A 20866-nucleotide genomic window follows, 5' to 3' on the forward strand; every position below is an offset into this window, starting at 1 on the left:
TAATAGCAGCTAGCATCAAGGACTTAAGCAATAAGCTTTTGTTACTGTACACATTGTCAGTATTGTGGTTTTACACAGAAGTTTGTCTCATACTTGTTCCTGGTTTGACCCTCCTCTTTTATCTTCCTCTTCATGTCCAGGTGTGCACTGTGGTGAATGACTCTGTGATGACCTGTCTGGCCCCGGCCATCATTTACACCCAGCACCAGGCCCCAGAGTCAGGCCTGCACCCCGACGAGTACGGCTTCATCCTGGATCACGTGGCTGCGCTGCTCGTCCTCAACGGGACACCTTTCACCTACTACCCCAACCCCACCTTCGAAACACTAGGGAACTCTGGGATACTGGCGGTCAAGCCCGGCTCTCCCATTATCCTCAAAGTAAGTAGATTCCTTGTTTGGTTTCATTTTCTGTTACTTTTGTCTGTTGAGAGGAAGGAGGATAAAGCTCTAGAGATTAAGCATCTTGGGTCCTGTGAGAAGCAAGAGAGGTCCTGTGAGACAGAACCAGTACAGAAACAACTTCATTTCCCTACACATCTATTTACAACGTCCCTGAGCTGAGGATTGAGTTACAAGTCAGGGTTGATAAAACTCTAAGGACCCATACACTTTATTGTGTGTGTGCTTTCATCTGATAAAGGTGATAATTGTCCAACAGAATGTTTCTTTTGAAAACTAATAACATTTTTCTTCTGAAAACAGGGCAAGAATCTGATTCCCCCTGCTCCGGGCAACACCCGGCTGAACTACAGCGTGATGATTGGTGAAACGCCCTGTCTGTTAACTGTCTCGGAGTTTCAGCTGCTCTGTGATTCGCCAGACCTGACTGGGGAGCAGAGAGTCCTGGTAAGGCCAGATGTCCCGCCCACCGTTTACTGTAGTTTGTGTATTTTATGTCAACAATAGCTTCGTGTGAGATATCCTTTATAGCCAAACTGCTCTGGCCATAATCCAGTCTTGTTATTTCTCTAAATATATTTGACATGTAGTTAAAACACTTTTATCTGTGCTATTTGGAAACATGCCTGACTTAGAGTACGGCGGTGATGTGCAGTAAAGACAGTGCATCTATAATCAATTCTATAATAGCTGTGTGGCTGTTTTTTTTTTTACTTGAATGCTAATCCACCAAATGTAAAGGTCAAATGGGAAAGGGTCATCATGCATTACACACTTACTATGATTAGGCGGCCCGCTGATACAAGCAATTTCCCATGTAATCGAACTATCTGTTGACTCCGCAGCTTTGGCGCATTATCATCAATGCCAAACAGGACTACCTCGCTTTATTACATGCACGCCTCAGCGCACAATGATATCAGCTGTGGGCTTGAGCAGTAGAGGTGAAAAATAATAATCTTGGATTGATGAAATGCAATTTTTTTTTTTTTTTTTTTATGGACAGACAACCGTTGTCGAGAGCAGGTGATTTAATCGGCAGAGGGCAGTCTGGTCAATTTGATTATTGCAAGTGTCATAAGCATTTATCCATGTATTCCTATACAGTGCCAGCTGTCAAGACAACCACGGCTCAGAATGATTAGAAGCAGGTAGATTTAGTCCGGAGTGTGGCAGCTTGTTTACCTTTTGTATCAACGGCATGGTCCTGATCTTATGTGATTGACTTGACACTAACATGCCTGGACGAGGTAACTGGCTGTTGATTCAGTGAAACGCTCAGACTCAATTTAATCAGATCAATAGAGTCAGCTGTGGAGAGGAGGGAGCATTTACAAATCAAAGCTGAGATCAAAGAGAGGGGGAGAGAGAGAGAGAGAGAGAGAGGGGGGGGGTGATGGGTGAGGTGGAGTGGAGTGATCTCCCTCCCAGGGGCAGGGAGAGATGGAGACACACGGCACAGTGAAAAGGCTGAGCCAGCTGTGTTAATGACCTGACACACAGCACAGTGACGGACAGACAGCAGAGTGGCGTTCTCGCCGGTCCCCATCCTCACCACTCAATAATTAAAGCACACAGCCAGGAGGGGAATGGGGTGGTAAAGGTGAAACTCGTTAGCCAAACCTGTTGGAAGCCATCTGTAATTGGCCTGAAGTTTAAAAAGGAGATGTTAGAAGGGGCTCCAATGAACCTGGGTCAAATCTAAAAAGTTTCGACATGTACTGTAACTCTGAGTCTGAGCTACATGCAGTGCCTTCAGAAAGCATTCACACTCCTCCACTTTTTCCACATTGTGTTGTTTACAGCCTGAAATTTCAATGGATTAAATTGAGATTTTGTGTCACTGGCCTACACACAATAACCCATAATGTCAAAGTGGAATTATGTTTTTAGAAATGTTTCCAAATTAATTCAAAATGAAAAGCTGAAATGTCTTGAGTCAATAAGTATTCAACCCCTTTGTAATGGCAAGCCTAAATAAGTTCAGGGGTAAAAATTTGCAATAGTGTGCAATAGTGTCGAACGATTCAACCACAAAGACCAGGGAGGTTTCCCAATGCCTTGCAAAGATGGGCACCTATTGGTAGATGGGTAAAAAAAAAAAAAGCAGACACTGAATATCCCTTTGAGCATGGTGAAGTTGTTAATTACACTTCGGATGGTGTATCAATACACCCAGTCACTACAAAGATACAGGCATCCTTCCTAACTCAGTTGCCGGAGAGAAAGGAAACCGCTCAGGGATTTCAACATGAGGCCAATGGTGACCTTCAAACAGTTACAGAGTTTAAAGGCTGTGATAGGAGAAAACTGAGGATGGATCAACAACAGTTACTCCACAATACTAACCTAAGTGACAGAGGGAAAAGAAGGAAGCCTGTACAGAATAAACACATATTCCAAAACATGCATCCTGTTTCCAATATGGTACTAAAGTAAAACTGCAAAAAAATTGTGTATGTCCTGAATACAAAGTGTTATGTTTGGGGCAAATCCAACACAACACATCACTGAGTACCACGTTTCATATTTTCAAGCATGGTGGTGGCTGCATCATGTTATGGGTATGCTTGTCATCAGCAAGGACTACAGAGTTTTTTAGGATAAAAATAAACGGAATAGAGCGAAGCACTGGCAAAATCCTAGAGGAAAACCTGGTTCAGTTTGCTTTCCAACAGACACTGGGAGACAAATTCACCTTTCAGCAGGACAATAACCTAAAACACAAGGCCAAATATACACTGGAGTTGCTTATCAAGACGACATTGAATGTTCCTGAGTGGCCTGGTTACAGTTTTGACTTAAATCGGCATGAAAATCTATGGCAAGACTTGAAAATGGCTGTGTAGCAATGATCAACAACCAACTTGGCAGAGCTTGAAGAATTTTACAAATATTAATGTGCAAATATTGTTCAATCCAGGTGTGCAAAGCTCTTAAAGACTTAACCAGTACTGACTCAGGGATGTGACTACTTATGTAAATTAGATATTTCTGTATTACATGTTTTATAAATTTGCTATAATTTCTAAAAACATGTTTTCACTTTGTCGTTAAGGGGTATTGTGTGTAGATGGTGAGATTTTTTAAAATATTTAATCAATTTTGAATTCAGGCTGTAACACAACAAAATGTGGAATACGTCAAGGGGTATGAATACTTTCTGAAGGCACTGTAGTTATGAAACCCTTCATATTACAGAGCCCAATTTTTCCATCTCAGTAGCTAGCTTTCCATCCAATTGGGGACAGATTTTCATGTGAATATTAAAAAATCTGCATATAAACAGTATGTGCATTTTCCTGCTAGAGATGTGTTTCCATCAAATTGACTTGTTGCAGATAAAAGGCTGTGCGTGATGACGTAGTGCACATAAAAATACTTTTTGCAGTTAAATTCCCATGTACTGAATAGAAAATACGAGTTAAATGGATTTCCATTGCATTTTCAACTCTACTGATGGTTTTCTCACCCCCAAGAAATGTGTTATATATATAGATTGCGCGCTTTTGGCTAGAGCGCACGTATAGCCTACATGATGAGATTATAGATGAAAGAGCGAGATCATTTGTATTTGTCAAATGGCAGACAAGCATCGATGATCATGTCACCACAATAAGACCCTTGATATTTATTGGAAAGGAGCATCAAGCTCATCACTGTGCACTTTCACCACCCTGTGAAGTTCATCATAACTTATTTCATCTGTAGCCTAATAAACGGCATGGTTTCGCGACAAGTCATAGTGGGAGGAGCACAGAACATGTCATTGCCTGACTCCAAGTTTACTTTGATATGATGGTTATTATATCAATATATGTGCATAAAAGCGTTTCCACTGACATTTCTCACATAATTAATTTTACAGACACAAAAAGATCCCACCTTGTCTAGGGTGTTTTGTTTTGTCGACATTTGGAAGGTTTAGTGAAAAATGTTCTGTTTCCATCAGGCCTGTCATGACATTGTTGGATGGGAACCTGGTTTGTGTTTCTCCTCCAGATTGTGGTGGGTGGTCTGGAGTACTCCCCAGGAACCCTGCACATCTACTCTGACAGCACCCTGACCCTGCCGGCCATCATCGGGATCGGGGCGGGAGGAGGGGTGCTCCTCATCGCCATCATCGCCGTGCTCATCGCCTACAAGCGGAAGACCCGGGACGCTGACCGCACCCTGAAACGACTCCAGCTGCAGATGGACAACCTGGAGTCCAGAGTGGCCCTGGAGTGTAAAGAAGGTAGGAGCACCGGTCACTATGACCCTCCTCCTTCTCCTATTGCTCTCCTATCCTGTCATATCCTCTCCTATCCTGTCATATCCTATCATAACCTATTTCTCTCCTATCCTATCATATCCTATCATATCCTATCATAACCTATTTGCCAGGCCATCATTGTAAATAAGAATTTTGACTTAAATGACCTGCCTGGTAAAATAAAGATACAAATATCCTTTTCACAATGGCCACTTAAAAACAGTTATATGTTTATCTGTATGCTCTTTGCACATGCATGTCTGTCACTGAAATGACACCAGCACTGCTCAAGGCCTTTTCCTCAAGCAAAGATTGCTTCATCGAAGTGAGCTGGAACATCAACTGGCAGGTTCTTTTGATATGGTCTTATCAGAGAGATGTGTGTGCTTTTGAAGAGTAGTGTGCTATCAGCATTGGCCTGCTCTGAACAGTTGTTGTTATTGTGATGCTCTGTGGTCCTCTGTAGCTCAGCTGGTAGAGCACGGCGCTTGTAACGCCACGGTAGTGGGTTCGATCCCCGGGACCACCAATACACAAAAATGTATGCACGCATGACTGTAAGTCGCTTTGGATAAAAGCGTCTGCTAAATGGCATATTATTATGCTCCTATAGTAGGTACAGTACAAGTCAATCACTCTACATTCTTTACAATACATTTTCTGAGATGCTACGCTTACTCAGTACGAGGTAACCAGGCAACCGCAGAGCTGACTGTGGACAGTATGAGGATGACCAAAATATGCTGTCCATTAATCGGTAGAGGGCAGTCTGGTCAATTTGATTATTGCAAGTGTCATAAGCATTTATCCATGTATTCCTATACAGTGCCAGCTGTCAAGACAACCACGGCTCAGAATGATTAGAAGCAGGTAGATTTAGTCCGGAGTGTGGCAGCTTGTTAACGCTCAGACTTAATCTGATCAATAGAGTGGAGGCAGTTGTGGTCATTTTGTCTAACCACATCCTGTCAGGTGCTCCCCACCACCCAAAATGACCATTCTGTGTTCTTCCTGACCATATGCTTCTCCTGTTTTACTCTGGGATTGGCTTAAAATAGCAATTTTTGTCTCTTCTGCTTCTGTCAACTCAGCATTCGCTGAGCTGCAGACAGACATCCAGGAGCTGACCAATGACATGGACGGAGTGAAGATCCCCTTCCTGGAGTACCGTACCTACACCATGAGAGTCATGTTCCCCGGCATCGAGGAGCACCCCGTCCTCAAGGAGCTGGATGTAAGTGTAAGAGAACTAAACTAGAGCACTAGTTCACTTCACTGCCTTGTGCTTCTATCTTCACTTGTCTTGTCTTGGTAACTCGGTATGCTTTCCTGAAGTTCACTTTTGTTGTACTGTAACTCGCTGCCAAAAAAATAAAGGAATCAAAATAAAGTGATAGATCCTGTTTAAAAATCCCCTAAAGTCAGTAGCCAGCAGTACTCCTCTCTTAGTGCCAAGCTTCAGAGCAACCTGTTTTCTTTTCCTCTCAACTTCCTTTCTTTTTAATTCAAACCTGAGGCTGAGTCAACCCAGGAGCCCCACCAGGCCTCCGTGGACGACTTGTCTAGAGTCTGCTGCAGAAATGTTTAGAAAATAGTCAGCATAGAGGAATATTTTAAGTCACTACAGCCACGTTTTTAGCTGGTGCTCCATGTAATCCTCATACTAATAACAAACCATTTTCTCTACCCATTTTTCTCTTGACACTTTCCTCTCCTCTCCCCTCTCCCCTCTCCCCTCTCCCCTCTCCCCTCTCCTCTCTCCTCTCTCCTCTCCTCTCTCCTCTCTCCTCTCTCCTCTCTCCTCTCTCCTCTCCCCTCTCTTCTCCCCTCTCCTCTCTCCCCGCTCCTCTCTCCACTCTCCCCTCTCCCCTCTCCTGTCTCCTATCTCCCTCTCCTCTCTCCCCTCTCCTGTCTCCCCTCTCCCCTCTCCCCTCTCCCTTCTCCCCTCTCCTCTCTCTCCTCCCCCCTCCCCTATTCTCTCCTATCTCCCCTCTCCTCTCCCTTCTCTCCTCTCTCTCCTCTCTCCTCTCTCCTCTCCTCTCTCCTCTCTCCTCCCCTCTCCCCCTCCCCTTGTCTCTCCCCCTCTCCCCCTCTCCCCTCTCCCCTCTCCCCTCTCCCCTCTCCCCTCTCTCCCTCTCCCCTCTCCCCCTCTCCCCTCTTCTCTCTCCCTCTCCCTCTCCCTCTCCTCTCCCCTCTCCCTCTCCCCCTCTCCCTCTCCCTCTCTCCCCCTCTCTCTCCTCTCTCTCCTCTCCTCTCTCCCTCTCCCCTATATCCCCTCTCCACTCCCCTCTCCCCTCTCCCCTCTCCCCTCTCCCATCTCCCCTCTCCCCTCTCCACTCTCCCCTCTTAACCTTTTGGACCTCCTTTGGTGTATTCCAACCTCTGTGTCCCCCCCTCCCCCTCCTCCTCCTCCTGTGTCCTGTCCCTCAGTCCCCGGCCAATGTGGAGAAAGCCCTGCGTCTGTTCAGCCAGCTGCTGCACAGTAAGATGTTTCTGCTGACCTTCATCCACACCCTAGAGGCCCAGAGGTCCTTCTCCATGCGGGACCGAGGTAACGTGGCCTCTCTACTCATGGCCGCGCTGCAGGGCCGCATGGAGTACGCCACCGTGGTGCTGAAACAGTTGCTGGCTGACCTCATAGAGAAGAACCTGGAGAACCGCAACCATCCTAAACTGCTGCTCCGACGGTGAGGCTACTTTAATCTCTTAAGAATCTGACCCTTTTTTCAATTTTCGCCTAAAATGACATACCCAAATCTAACTGCCTGTAGCTCAGGACCTGAAGCAAGGATATGCATATTCTTGATACCATTTGAAATGAAACACTTTGAAGTTTGTGGAAATTTGAAATTAATGTAGGAGAATATAACACATTAGATCTGGTAAAAGATAATACAAACAAAAAAACATGTGTTTTCTATTTATTTTTTTGTTCCATCATCTTTGAAATGCAAGAGAAAGGCCACAATACAGTGGGGGAAAAAAGTATTTAGTCAGCCACCAATTGTGCAAGTTCTCCCACTTAAAAAGATGAGAGAGGCCTGTAATTTTCATCATAGGTACACGTCAACTATGACAGACAAATTGAGGAAAAAAAATCCAGAAAATCACATTGTAGGATTTTTAATGAATTTATTTGCAAATTATGGTGGAAAATAAGTATTTGGTCACCTACAAACAAGCAAGATTTCACAGACCTGTAACTTCTTCTTTAAGAGGCTCCTCTGTCCTCCACTCGTTACCTGTATTAATGGCACCTGTTTGAACTTGTTATCAGTATAAAAGACACCTGTCCACAACCTCAAACAGTCACACTCCAAACTCCACTATGGCCAAGACCAAAGAGCTGTCAAAGGACACCAGAAACAAAATTGTAGACCTGCACCAGGCTGGGAAGACTGAATCTGCAATAGGTAAGCAGCTTGGTTTGAAGAAATCAACTGTGGGAGCAATTATTAGGAAATGGAAGACATACAAGACCACTGATAATCTCCCTCGATCTGGGGCTCCACGCAAGATCTCACCCCGTGGGGTCAAAATGATCACAAGAACGGTGAGCAAAAATCCCAGAACCACACGGGGGGGACCTAGTGAATGATCTGCAGAGAGCTGGGACCAAAGTAACAAAGCCTATCATCAGTAACACACTACGCCGCCAGGGACTCAAATCCTGCAGTGCCAGACGTGTCCCCCTGCTTAAGCCAGTACATGTCCAGGCCCGTCTGAAGTTTGCTAGAGTGCATTTGGATGATCCAGAAGAGGATTGGGAGAATGTCATATGGTCAGATGAAACCAAAATATAACTTTTTGGTAAAAACTCAACTCGTCGTGTTTGGAGGACAAAGAATGCTGAGTTGCATCCAAAGAACACCATACCTACTGTGACGCATGGGGGTGGAAACATCATGCTTTGGGGCTGTTTTTCTGCAAAGGAACCAGGACGACTAATCTGTGTAAAGGAAAGAATGAATGGGGCCATGTATCGTGAGATTTTGAGTGAAAACCTCCTTCCATCAGCAAGGGCATTGAAGATTAAACGTGGCTGGGTCTTTCAGCATGACAATGATCCCAAACACACCGCCCGGGCAACGAAGGAGTGGCTTCGTAAGAAGCATTTCAAGGTCCTGGAGTGGCCTAGCCAGTCTCCAGATCTCAACCCCATAGAAAATCTTTGGAGGGAGTTGAAAGTCTGTGTTGCCCAGCGACAGCCCCAAAACATCACTGCTCTAGAGGAGATCTGCATGGAGGAATGGGCCAAAATACCAGCAACAGTGTGTGAAAACCTTGTGAAGACTTACAGAAAACGTTTGACCTGTGTCATTGCCAACAAAGGGTATATAACAAAGTATTGAGAAACTTTTGTTATTGACCAAATACTTATTTTCCACCATAATTTGCAAATAAATTCATTAAAAATCCTACAATGTGATTTTTCTCATTTTGTCTGTCATAGTTGACGTGTACCTATGATGAAAATTACAGGCCTCTCTCATCTTTTTAAGTGGGAGAACTTGCACAATTGGTGGCTGACTAAATACTTTTTTTCCCCACTGTATACTATTGCAGTTTAGGTGCAATTTAGATTTTGGCCACTAGATGGCTGCAGTGTGTGTGCAAAGTTTCAGATTGATCCAGTGAAGCATTGCAATACTGGACTATTTTGTAGCAAGTCTGCCCAAATGTGCCGAATTGGTCAATTGATACATTTTCAAGTACATAACTATAGAGAACATACCAAAATTATATGGTAATACAAAATGTAACTTTCACACATCTAGATGGCTGGGCGGGGTGGGTGTGGAGCCAGAGACAGCAGGGGTTTAAACTGTAGAACCCAGTTCCTATATTTGAATATAAAAATTGATTTTATCAAAGAAACTATGCTACATTTTATCTCTGGGACCCTTAGGATGACAAATCAGAGCAAGATTACAGAATGTAAGTACATTATTTACCTTCAGAGGTGAATGTATCAAACCAGTTGCCATGATACGTTTTCTGTTGTTGTGCACTCTCCTCAAACAATAGCATGTTTGTTTTTTTCACTGTAATAGCTACTGTAAATTGGACAGTGTAGTTAGATTAACAAGAATTTAGGCTTTCTGCCCATATAAGACATGTTTATGTCCTGGAAAGTGTGCTGTTACTTACAACAGTCATGCTAATCACATTAGCGCACGTTAGCTCAACCGTCCCGTATACGGGACACCGATCCCGTAGAGGTTAAAAAAATATATCTATTTTATATATATACATATTTTATGTATATTTTGTGGAAGATATATAGACAGTGCTGAAGTATCAGTGAAAAACCACTACATCACCCTAGGCAGTGGTTTAGAACACTACATCACCCTAGGCAGTGGTTTAGAACACTACATCACCCTAGGCAGTGGTTTAGAACACTACATCACCCTAGGCAGTGGTTTAGACCCTAGGCAGTGGTTTAGAACACTACATAACGCTAGGCAGTGGTTTAGAACACTACATAACCCTAGGCAGGGGTTTAGACCCTAGGCAGCGGTTTAGACCACTACATCACCCTAGGCAGTGGTTTAGAACACTACATCACCCTAGGCAGCGGTTTAGACCACTACATCACCCTAGGCAGTGGTTTAGAACACTACATAACCCTAGGCAGTGGTTTAGAACACTACATAACCCTAGGCAGGGGTTTAGAACACTACATCACCCTAGGCAGGGGTTTAGACCCTAGGCAACGGTTTAGACCACTACATCACCCTAGGCAGTGGTTTAGAACACTACATAACCCTAGGCAGGGGTTTAGACCACTACATAACCCTAGGCAGGGGTTTAGACCTTAGGCAGCGGTTTAGACCACTACATCACCCTAGGCAGTGGTTTAGAACACTACATAACCCTAGGCAGGGGTTTAGAACACTACATAACCCTAGGCAGGGGTTTAGACCCTAGGCAACGGTTTAGACCACTACATCACCCTAGGCAGTGGTTTAGACCACTACATAACGCTAGGCAGGGGTTTAGAACACTACATAACCCTAGGCAGGGGTTTAGACCCTAGGCAGTGGTTTAGACCACTACATCACCCTAGGCAGTGGTTTAGACCACTACATAACCCTAGGCAGCGGTTTAGACCACTACATAACCCTAGGCAGTGGTTTAGACCACTACATCCCCCTAGGCAGGGGTTTAGACCCTAGGCAGGGGTTTAGACCACTACATCACCCTAGGCAGTGGTTTAGAACACTACATAACCCTAGGCAGTGGTTTAGAACACTACATCACCCTAGGCAGGGGTTTAGAACACTACATAACCCTAGGCCACACAGTGAGGCTACTTACCTGTAGAGACATAGGCTGAGTGCTCTCCTCTCAGTCCCTTACTAGCACCTTGCTCTACTCAGACACGTGTTGTTGAATCTGACCGGTGTCTCATCTCTCCTGTAGGACGGAGTCGGTGGCTGAGAAGATGCTCACCAACTGGTTTACATTCCTGCTTCATCGCTTCCTCAAGGTAAGGCAGTTTTAATGGTGCTCAGATCGTTTTTTGAACATAGGGTTCATTTGGGTTCAGAGCAGAGCGATTCAGATACTTAGCAGAAGATTGATGCTTGTGATTTATTCACAAAATACCTGTTGTTTGGCTGGATCACCAGTGGGCTCAAAGCAACACTGTGGATTCTGTACCCGTTCTAAAAAGAAATCCAGAAATTCTGTAAAATGATCGTTAATTGCTATTATTAGTGTAATGTGCGAGTTGTAATTATATTTCTGAGGTGGGGTTCTTTGGCTAATCATGGTCCTGGTGCTGTTAATTCTCACTCTGTGTGACCGCAGCATGGCCACAGTGTGAACCGTATCGGGGAATCACTCTGGGGGAAGTTGTGGTCATTTTGTCTAACCACATCCTGTTAGGTGCTACCCACCACCCAAAATGGCCTTTCTGTGTTTTTCCTGGCCATATGCTACTGCTGTGTTACTCTGGGATTTGATTAAAATTGCCATTCACGTTAAGGACAAGAACACCAGGCCCATTGTGAGTTCAGGCCTGAAATGCCTATTGGAATGTAGCTCTGGATGGCCACCAATTATATTTAAGTTACATCAGTGCAGATGTTAAAGTGTTCTGGCCATCTTCCCAGCCTCCCCAAGTAATTACCCAGAAATGTTTCCACAAGCTCTACTTAAACCTCTATTCTGGATTGGCTTCCACATTTTTATATTCAGCTTGCATAGCAATATTCAGCTTTCGTAGCCAGGCTTTTCACTAAATTAACAAAAATAGATATCTTAACGGAGGTTTTCAGTACCTGAGGGTAGATGTTATTCGGGAAGGTAAAGGTTCTAGAGTTTCTTAAATAACAAATGTAATGCCATGTTAAGATTTATGAAGTTCTGGAAACCGAAAAAAAAATATCTACTTAGCATGTTCAACATAAACCCCTTTAGTGAAGAACAAATTATCTGAGGATTTAATCTCATCGGACATGGTCTGGAAAAATATAGAAGCTTATTCGTTACTCTCGTTTGACTGGTTTTGAACTGAGAAAACATTGTGGAGAGTAACTTAAAACCTGTAGATATGATGTTATTAAATGTGACGTCAACTCAACTGTACAGATTATTAAGACCACAGAAGAACATGTCATCAAACACAGTACATAAATTCAGAACAGCACTGACACATCCCAGCATGAACAATCAGTATGACTGACTCATGCTTAAACTATCTCTGTCCTACTTACATTGGACAATTGGGGAGTCATTTGTGTGTTTAAGGTTTCCGTTGTTTGAATATTGCTCCATATGGTTACTGGTTACTGGTTACATTTGGTTACTGGTTACTGGTTACTGGTTACTGGTTACATTTGGTTACTGGCAGCAGGATTTAGAAGCCCGGTAGATGGGTCCATTGTCCTCTGTGTCTGGGCTTGAAGGCCCCTCTGTGCCCAAGCAGCTTTAGATTCAGGATGTCATGTTGTAATTAATGATGTCAAATTAATCTGCCCTAAGAACTAAATAATGGTGTTCCCTTAGTATCACTGGTTAGTCATCAAACCCTGTAAGTGGGTAATTGGTCACTTCCCCACTCCTCACTGAAAGGGATGTGATTACCTCTCCCTCTTTTCACACTCAGTTACTCCCTCCCTCTTCTGCTTTTACTCTCTCCCTCTCCCTCTCTCTCCCCCTCTCTCTCTCTCTCTCTCTCTCTCTCTCTCTCTCTCTCTCTCTCTCTCTCTCTCTCTCTCTCTCTCTCTCTCTCTCTCTCAGGAGTGTGCTGGGGAGCCTCTGTTCATGCTGTTCTGTGCCATCAAGCAGCAGATGGAGAAGGGGCCTATAGACGCCATCACAGGAGAGGCTCGCTACTCGCTCAGTGAAGACAAGCTCATCCGCCAGCAGATCGACTACAAACAGCTGGTGCGGAAGGACCCTCCTCCACACACAGACACACAGACACACAGACACACAGACACACAGACACACAGACACACAGACACACAGACACACAGACCAGGACTCTCACACCATGTAGCGTAATGGAGCCAACCCTCTCAGTCCCAGGGCAGCAAGATCAATCCATGTACTGATTCTCACTTAATGTGGTTCAAGATGCAAAACAAACAAACAGGTGGGAGAATGTTTAGCAGGCTTTGCCATGCAAATCACCTGACATGTTACTGAGCAAGTGAGGTTGGCCTTGGCTCTCTCGTTGGCTGTGGGATCTCAGTGTAGACAGTGGTAGGAGGCGTGGCTTTATGGGTGAGGGAGGGCTGATGGAACTAACCTACTTACCTGCTGCGTGCCAGTAATGATTAAAACAAATCAAGATATTTATTGTCCGCCAATAAAACAAACCCTTCCCACCACATCGCTCTCTCTACCCTAACCAGGCGGCCAAGCAGCACTGCCAGGAAATACTACACTTAAACAATTAATGATTTACTCACCGTCAGCAACCCATTGACTTCCACATAAAAGCGTCACACCCCAGATTGGCGAATGAAACATAAAAACAGCACAGGAATTCTCCAAATATATCCTCATTTTAATTATTTATATGGAAAAATAGCAATACGCTGACTTGGTAGAATGCACTGCTAGCCCGCCCACTCCCACCCCTCCACTTCTCCACTTATCAGCTGTTTACTGCCTGCATCCGAGGCCATTCGTCACTCCCCACACTGCTGGGACAACACTGCAGCATCAACTCAGGACAGGGTCATCTCTGCCTCCTTCAGAGGGATCGGTAGACAGAATAGCAGATGTCACAGAAATTAGCCCTATATAGGCAGATGCTCCCATAGGATCTGTCTATATCTCTGGCCCTGGGGGATCTTCAGTAGAGGACAACGCTATAGGACAGCTTTATGCCCCCTGCTTCCATATACCCTTAATATCACTCATAATCCATACCACCTATGGATGATGGGAGGGAGGCTCTGTTATCTCTGTGTCTGGGGCCATCTGTACACACTATGGATAACTATCATTCACGGTTATCTCTTGCATCCCTTTACATGGCTTTAACCAAGACTGGCAACTTTACGGGGAAGTACTGCAGTATTGGATATTCAGATCTGATACTTTCAAGTACTGTAAAGTGGACCTGTGGACCGTAGATTCTCAGATCGGATAGATACGCTTTTATCTCCAAGACGCCAGAAATCACCCCATGTCCAGAACCCTGCTTGACCTTGGACCTCCTCAAATGATAAGGATTCTCCTGCTCCTTGAGAATTCCTATACTTTGCTATGTAATTGGTTTTTAATCATAAATGCCCCACTTGTTAACTATTTCTAGTGCATGGAAGGAAATGTACTTTGCTAATGATCAGTGAGTGTCAGTGGTACATATGTCTGTGGTACCCTGTGCCAGCTGCACACTGTGCTAATCACCTGATTAACGCACCCAGCACACACCAAAGGTCTCCTCATGAATGTGTATGGACTGGCAGCACAGCATGTACATGCCCAGTAAATAAATACATTAGAAGGACCTCTCTCCTCTCTGGTCACAACCTTTGACCTTTTTGGATGGGGACTGCACCTTGGTTATTCCAAGAATCAACATAGGTAATTTAATGGCGTTTAGTTGTAGATTGTGTAAAAATTTGAATCAATGCTTTTCCAATAGTCAGGATTCCTCGAGAGCGGGGGTGTAAAATTCATTTTGCCCTGGGGGCCGCATTCGGTCTTCAACGAGGTCCGGAGGGCCGCACTGAAAATGTGTTATATTTCCTCGCTCAAAATGTAGCTTCTAGCTTTCATTTCAGTGAGTATTGTCACGAGCTGATGTGGATGCGGTGTTGGAGTCAGGCGCAGGACACAGAAGCTTAGTCGAACCGACTTTAATTGTCACAAAGACAAATACAAAATAACGGGCCTCAAAACACAGGAGGCGAGCGATTACGCAAACGGTGCGTAAAACACTAAACACTAGAAAACAATAAACATACACCAACGGACAGGCGTTCAACAACACACAACTGCAAACAAAACCAAAGGAAACGTATAGGTGACCTAATCAATACATAATACGAAACAGGTGCACCAACAAGACAAAACCAAACAAACATAGAGAACATCAAGCGGTAGCAGCTAGTACTCCGGGGACGACGAATGCCGAAGCCTGCCCGAACAAGGAGGAGGAGCAGTCTCGGCGGAATTCGTGACAAGTATTAGCAAGCTGGACACAGTCAAGAAACGGTATGAATGTAGGTCCATTATCATGTCTACACAGTTTTGATTTGGTTTAAGTCATTTTAAAATATATTTTTTACTCAAACCACCCGTGGGCCGGATTGGACTCCCTGCCTCGTGAGCCGGATCTGGCCTGGAGGCAGTATGTTTGACACCTCTGCTCTAGAGTAAATAGTGTTGAACACAGAAACTCCATCAGGCCTGCAGCAAATCATTGTTTACCGTCTGTCAATACTGACATAGCAACATGGCACGCTAGTTTACAGAAAGACGTTAGCCAGTAGACAATACAGAATCTATTAGCTATGATAGTCCCTGTATAGAGTTTGTATAGGAATTCAGAGTATGGCCTCATTCTGACACCACTCTTCTACGTTAGTTAATGTGTGAATGCAAGTTGCAAATGAGGCTGAATGCATCTCAATTTGTTATAATGACACTTTACCAAATAGAGCCTGACTTCTCTATATTGTGACTAGTTGAGCTGTGAAGGGGTGCCAGAACTGTTCAAATATATTATGTGTTTGCTCTCAATCCTCAATCTCCTCCTTTTAACTATGGCACATGGTGTGTTATATAAATCTTTGTTTGTAGTTAAATCAATGTCCTCTGTCAGTTTTCAATTGACCCGAGGAAGGCTAAAAAATGTGTCCTCCAGATCACTTGTATTCTTCACTGATTATCTTCAAACAGATAAAATCTTCATTATCGACAATGCAGTTAATATATCTGGGGGAGACTATTGATAAAATAGCATTTAAAGTGATTCATGAAAAACAAACACCTGACGAAATTGCAGTCTAAATGTCTCTCTCTTTAACTGGAAGAATTCCCCTTTAAAGGGAATGACCTACCGTAGGACAGGCACAGTGCAGCGCTCTAGTAGTCCCTCCCTCTCTAGTAGTCCCTCCCCCTCTAGTAGTCCCTCCCTCTCTAGTAGTCCCTCCCTCTCTAGTAGTCCCTCCCTCTCTAGTAGTCCCTCCCTCTCTAGTAGTCCCTCTCTCTCTAGTAGTCCCTCCCTCTCTAGTAGTCCCTCCCTCTCTAGTAGTCCCTCTCTCTCTAGTAGTCCCTCCCTCTCTAGTAGTCCCTCCCTCTCTAGGAGTCCCTCCCTCTCTAGTAGTCCCTCCCTCTCTAGTAGTCCCTCCCTCTCTAGGAGTCCCTCCCTCTCTAGTAGTCCCTCCCTCTCTAGTAGTCCCTCCCTCTCTAGTAGTCCCTCCCCCTCTAGTAGTCCCTCCCTCTCTAGTAGTCCCTCCCTCTCTAGTAGTCCCTCCCTCTCTAGGAGTCCCTCCCTCTCTAGTAGTCCCTCCCTCTCTAGTAGTCCCTCTCTCTCTAGTAGTCCCTCCCTCTCTAGTAGTCCCTCTCTCTCTAGTAGTCCCTCCCTCTCTAGTAGTCCCTCTCTCTCTAGTAGTCCCTCCCTCTCGAGTAGTCCCTCCCTCTCTAGTAGTCCCTCCCTCTCTAGTAGTCCCTCCCTCTCTAGTAGTCCCTCCCTCTCTAGTAGTCCCTCCCTCTCTAGTAGCCCCTCCCTCTCTAGTAGGCCCTCTCTCTCTAGTAGTCCCTCCCTCTCTAGTAGTCCCTCCCTCTCTAGTAGTCCCTCCCTCTCTAGTAGTCCCTCCCTCTCTAGTAGTCCCTCTCTAGTACTGATGGCTCTGTGGTTTCCCCCCCTTCTCTAGTACTGATGGCTCTGTGGTTTCTCCCCCCCCCCCTAGTCCCTCTCTAGTACTGATGGCTCTGTGGTTTCTCCCCCCCCCCTAGTCCCTCTCTAGTACTGATGGCTCTGTAGTTTCTCCCCCCCCCCCTAGTCCCTCTCTAGTACTGATGGCTCTGTGGTTTCTCCCCCCCCCCAGACTCTGATATGTATCCCTCCGGAGGGTGAGGCAGGCACCGAGGTCCCGGTGAAGGTGCTGAACTGTGACACGGTCACTCAGGTGAAGGACAAGCTGCTGGACGCTGTGTACAAAGGCATCCCCTACTCCCAGAGACCCCAGGCTGATGACATGGACCTGGGTAAGAACCTACTGTATATATGGATGTCTATAGGAGTGTTTCTTAATCATGGTCCTGGGGGCCAAAAGGGTCTAGCACTACACAGCTGATTCAAAGGATCAACGCATCATCAACCTTGGATTATTTGGGGGGAAAAGGTGTAGCGCCCCAAAAAATAGAAATCCAGGACCAGGATTAAGAAACACTGGTCTATGGTAATAACAGCCTCTTAAGAAACACTGGTCTATGGTAATAACAGCCTCTTAAGAAACACTGGTCTATGGTAATAACAGCCTCTTAAGAAACACTGGTTTATGGTAATAACAGCCTCTTAAGAAACACTGGTCTACGGTAATAACAGCCTCTTAAGAAACACTGGTCTATGGTAATAACAGCCTCTTAAGAAACACTGGTCTACGGTAATAACAGCCTCTTAAGAAACACTGGTTTATGGTAATAACAGCCTCTTAAGAAACACTGGTCTATGGTAATAACAGCCTCTTAAGAAACACTGGTCTATGGTAATAACAGCCTCTTAAGAAACACTGGTCTACGGTAATAACAGCCTCTTAAGAAACACTGGTCTATGGTAATAACAGCCTCTTAAGAAACACTGGTCTATGGTAATAACAGCCTCTTAAGAAACACTGGTCTACGGTAATAACAGCCTTGTAGGCTACAGACATACTCATTATTACAGTGGGGACCCTGTATGTGAAGGTTGTAAAGGATTTACTGTAACTAATTGCAGCATTGGCTAATAGTTATTCCCCTTTGAAACTAAAGATACGGATTATAGCCCAAACCAATCTTCTGTTGTTGTTGTTTTCCGTCCTCACAGAGTGGCGACAAGGAAGACTGACCAGAATTATCCTTCAAGATGAGGACGTCACCACAAAGATCGAGAGTGACTGGAAGAGGCTCAACACCCTGGCCCACTACCAGGTCAGATAGCATCACCAGCTGGACACATCCACATAATACTCATCCGGATTTCTCAGACACAAAGATGAATACAGTCAAATTGATGGTAATTCATTTGATGATAGATGATTAAAGATCTCTCTCCTCCTCCAGGTGGCAGATGGGTCTCTGGTAGCCCTGGTCCAGAAGCAGGTCTCTGCCTACAACATCGCCAACTCTTTTACCTTCACCCGCTCTCTGAGCCGTTATGGTACGTATTAATGATCCTCTCTGAGCCGTTATGGTACGTATTAATGATCCTCTCTTAGCTGTTATGGTACGTATTAATGATCCTCTCTTAGCTGTTATGGTACGTACTAATGATCCTCTCTTAGCTGTTATGGTACGTATTAATGATCCTCTCTTAGCCGTTATGGTACGTATTAATGATCCTCTCTGAGCCGTTATGGTACGTATTAATGATCCTCTCTTAGCTGTTATGGTACGTATTAATGATCCTCTCTTAGCTGTTATGGTACGTATTAATGATCCTCTCTTAGCTGTTATGGTACGTATTAATGATCCTCTCTTAGCTATTATGGTACGTATTAATGATCCTCTCTTAGCTGTTATGGTACGTATTAATGATCCGCTCTTAGCTGTTATGGTACGTATTAATGATCCTCTCTTAGCTGTTATGGTACGTATGAATGATCCGCTCTTAGCTGTTAAGGTACCTATTAATGAACCTCTCTTAGCCGTTATGGTACGTATTAATGACCCTCTCTGAGCCCTACAGTATCTGACTGTGTGTCGTCGTGTTTCCAGAGAGCCTCCTGAGGACGTCCAGCAGCCCAGACAGCCTGCGCTCCCGGGCCCCCATGATCACCCCTGACCAGGAGACTGGCACCAAGCTCTGGCACCTGGTCAAGAACCACGAGCACGCTGACCAACGGGAGGGCGACCGCGGCAGCAAGATGGTGTCTGAGATCTATCTCACCCGCCTACTGGCCACCAAGGTCTCTTCTCATTGTAATCTGTTGATTGAATTTTAGTGGATTGTCTCATAATGTATCATGATAATGTATCATTGCCAGGCACACATTCCTATCTTGGACTCTGTGTTAACACCGCTTGTCTGATCACCCTACAGGGAACTCTGCAGAAGTTTGTGGATGACCTGTTTGAGACAGTGTTCAGCACGGCCCACCGTGGCAGTGCCCTCCCTCTGGCCATCAAGTACATGTTTGACTTCCTGGACGAGCAGGCCGACAAGAGGCAGATCACTGACCCTGATGTCCGCCACACTTGGAAGAGCAACTGGTAAGCACAGAGTGACCTCTGACCTCTGTCTGCCCCTTTTCCTTATAGCTGCCCCGTAGCCCTTTCCTGCAGTCAAATGACCAAAGAGCCCTCTAGTGGCCTCATGGGTGGAATGTTATTAATATTTTTCATAATTTCATAATTAATAGACATTATAAAAAATTATGCAGAAAATCCAGTGTTTCTATGTCAAACGGTTTTGTTATATTTCAGTCTTCTGTGGTGTATAAAAAGTGTAATATTGGGATGCAAACTCAAAATGGAAAACATTTCAACTCTATATCTGAAATGGAACAGGTGTCTTCTTTTTTTAAGCCCATAACCATGTGTGTGAGGTGTATACTTTTGTTTCAAAGTAGATTTGTTTAAGACTACCAGGAAACGCTCTGTGTGACCCTGAAGTTAAAGGTTAAATAGGTCAATGGAACCCAAGCTGTAACTGTGCGCTTGGTAAAAAGGTTTTGGACCCCTGTCTCAGCCTGTCTCAATCTTCTTGGCTATTTGAAATGGCCACTATTGAATCAGAGCTACTCGCCTCCCCTGAATGGCACAGACATACGCATAATCCCACTCTATAATCTACTTTTCAAAGGAGGAAGTATTGACAAGCATTACAGTTGAAGTCGGATGTTTACATACACTTAGGTTGGAGTCATTAAAACTCGTTTTTCAACAACTCCACAAATTTCTTGTTAACAAACTACAGTTTTGGCAAGTCGGTTAGGACATCTACTTTGTGCATGACACAAGTAATTCTTCCAACAATTGTTTACAGACATATTATTTCACTTATACAGTGGGGGAAACAAGTATTTAGTCAGCCACCAATTGTGCAAGTTCTCCCACTTAAAAAGATGAGAGAGGCCTGTAATTTTCATCATAGGTACACGTCAACTATGACAGACAAATTGAGATTTTTTTTCTCCAGAAAATCACATTGTAGGATTTTTAATGAATATATTTGCAAATTATGGTGGAAAATAAGTATTTGGTCACCTACAAACAAGCAAGATTTCTGGCTCTCACAGACCTGTAACTTCTTATTTAAGAGGCTCCTCTGTCCTCCACTCGTTACCTGTATTAATGGCACCTGTTTGAACTTGTTATCAGTATAAAAGACACCTGTCCACAACCTCAAACAGTCACACTCCAAACTCCACTATGGCCAAGACCAAAGAGCTGTCAAAGGACACCAGAAACAAAATTGTAGACCTGCACCAGGCTGGGAAGACTGAATCTGCAATAGGTAAGCAGCTTGGTTTGAAGAAATCAACTGTGGGAGCAATTATTAGGAAATGGAAGACATACAAGACCACTG

General features: G+C 44.5%; 1 protein-coding gene across 2 annotated transcripts in view; it reads left to right on the forward strand.

Moving 5' to 3' along the window:
- The window catches only part of LOC121546058 (plexin A3), a 165441-nt gene that overhangs the window by 136651 nt on the left and 7924 nt on the right, over window positions 1-20866 (forward strand). The window contains exons 18-29 of one of the 2 annotated variants that reach the window (XM_045209508.1): window positions 141-380; window positions 705-848; window positions 4404-4638; window positions 5748-5896; window positions 7087-7343; window positions 11086-11152; window positions 12910-13056; window positions 17184-17343; window positions 18164-18267; window positions 18400-18496; window positions 19054-19244; window positions 19379-19548. In XM_045209508.1, the coding sequence (XP_045065443.1) occupies window positions 141-380; window positions 705-848; window positions 4404-4638; window positions 5748-5896; window positions 7087-7343; window positions 11086-11152; window positions 12910-13056; window positions 17184-17343; window positions 18164-18267; window positions 18400-18496; window positions 19054-19244; window positions 19379-19548 (1961 nt within the window). The remainder of the gene's footprint in view (window positions 1-140; window positions 381-704; window positions 849-4403; window positions 4639-5747; window positions 5897-7086; window positions 7344-11085; window positions 11153-12909; window positions 13057-17183; window positions 17344-18163; window positions 18268-18399; window positions 18497-19053; window positions 19245-19378; window positions 19549-20866) is intronic. The other variant, XM_041857064.1, reaches the window with a different exon arrangement.

Source organism: Coregonus clupeaformis, chromosome 30, assembly GCF_020615455.1.
Source record: "Coregonus clupeaformis isolate EN_2021a chromosome 30, ASM2061545v1, whole genome shotgun sequence".
NCBI lineage: Eukaryota > Metazoa > Chordata > Actinopteri > Salmoniformes > Salmonidae > Coregonus > Coregonus clupeaformis.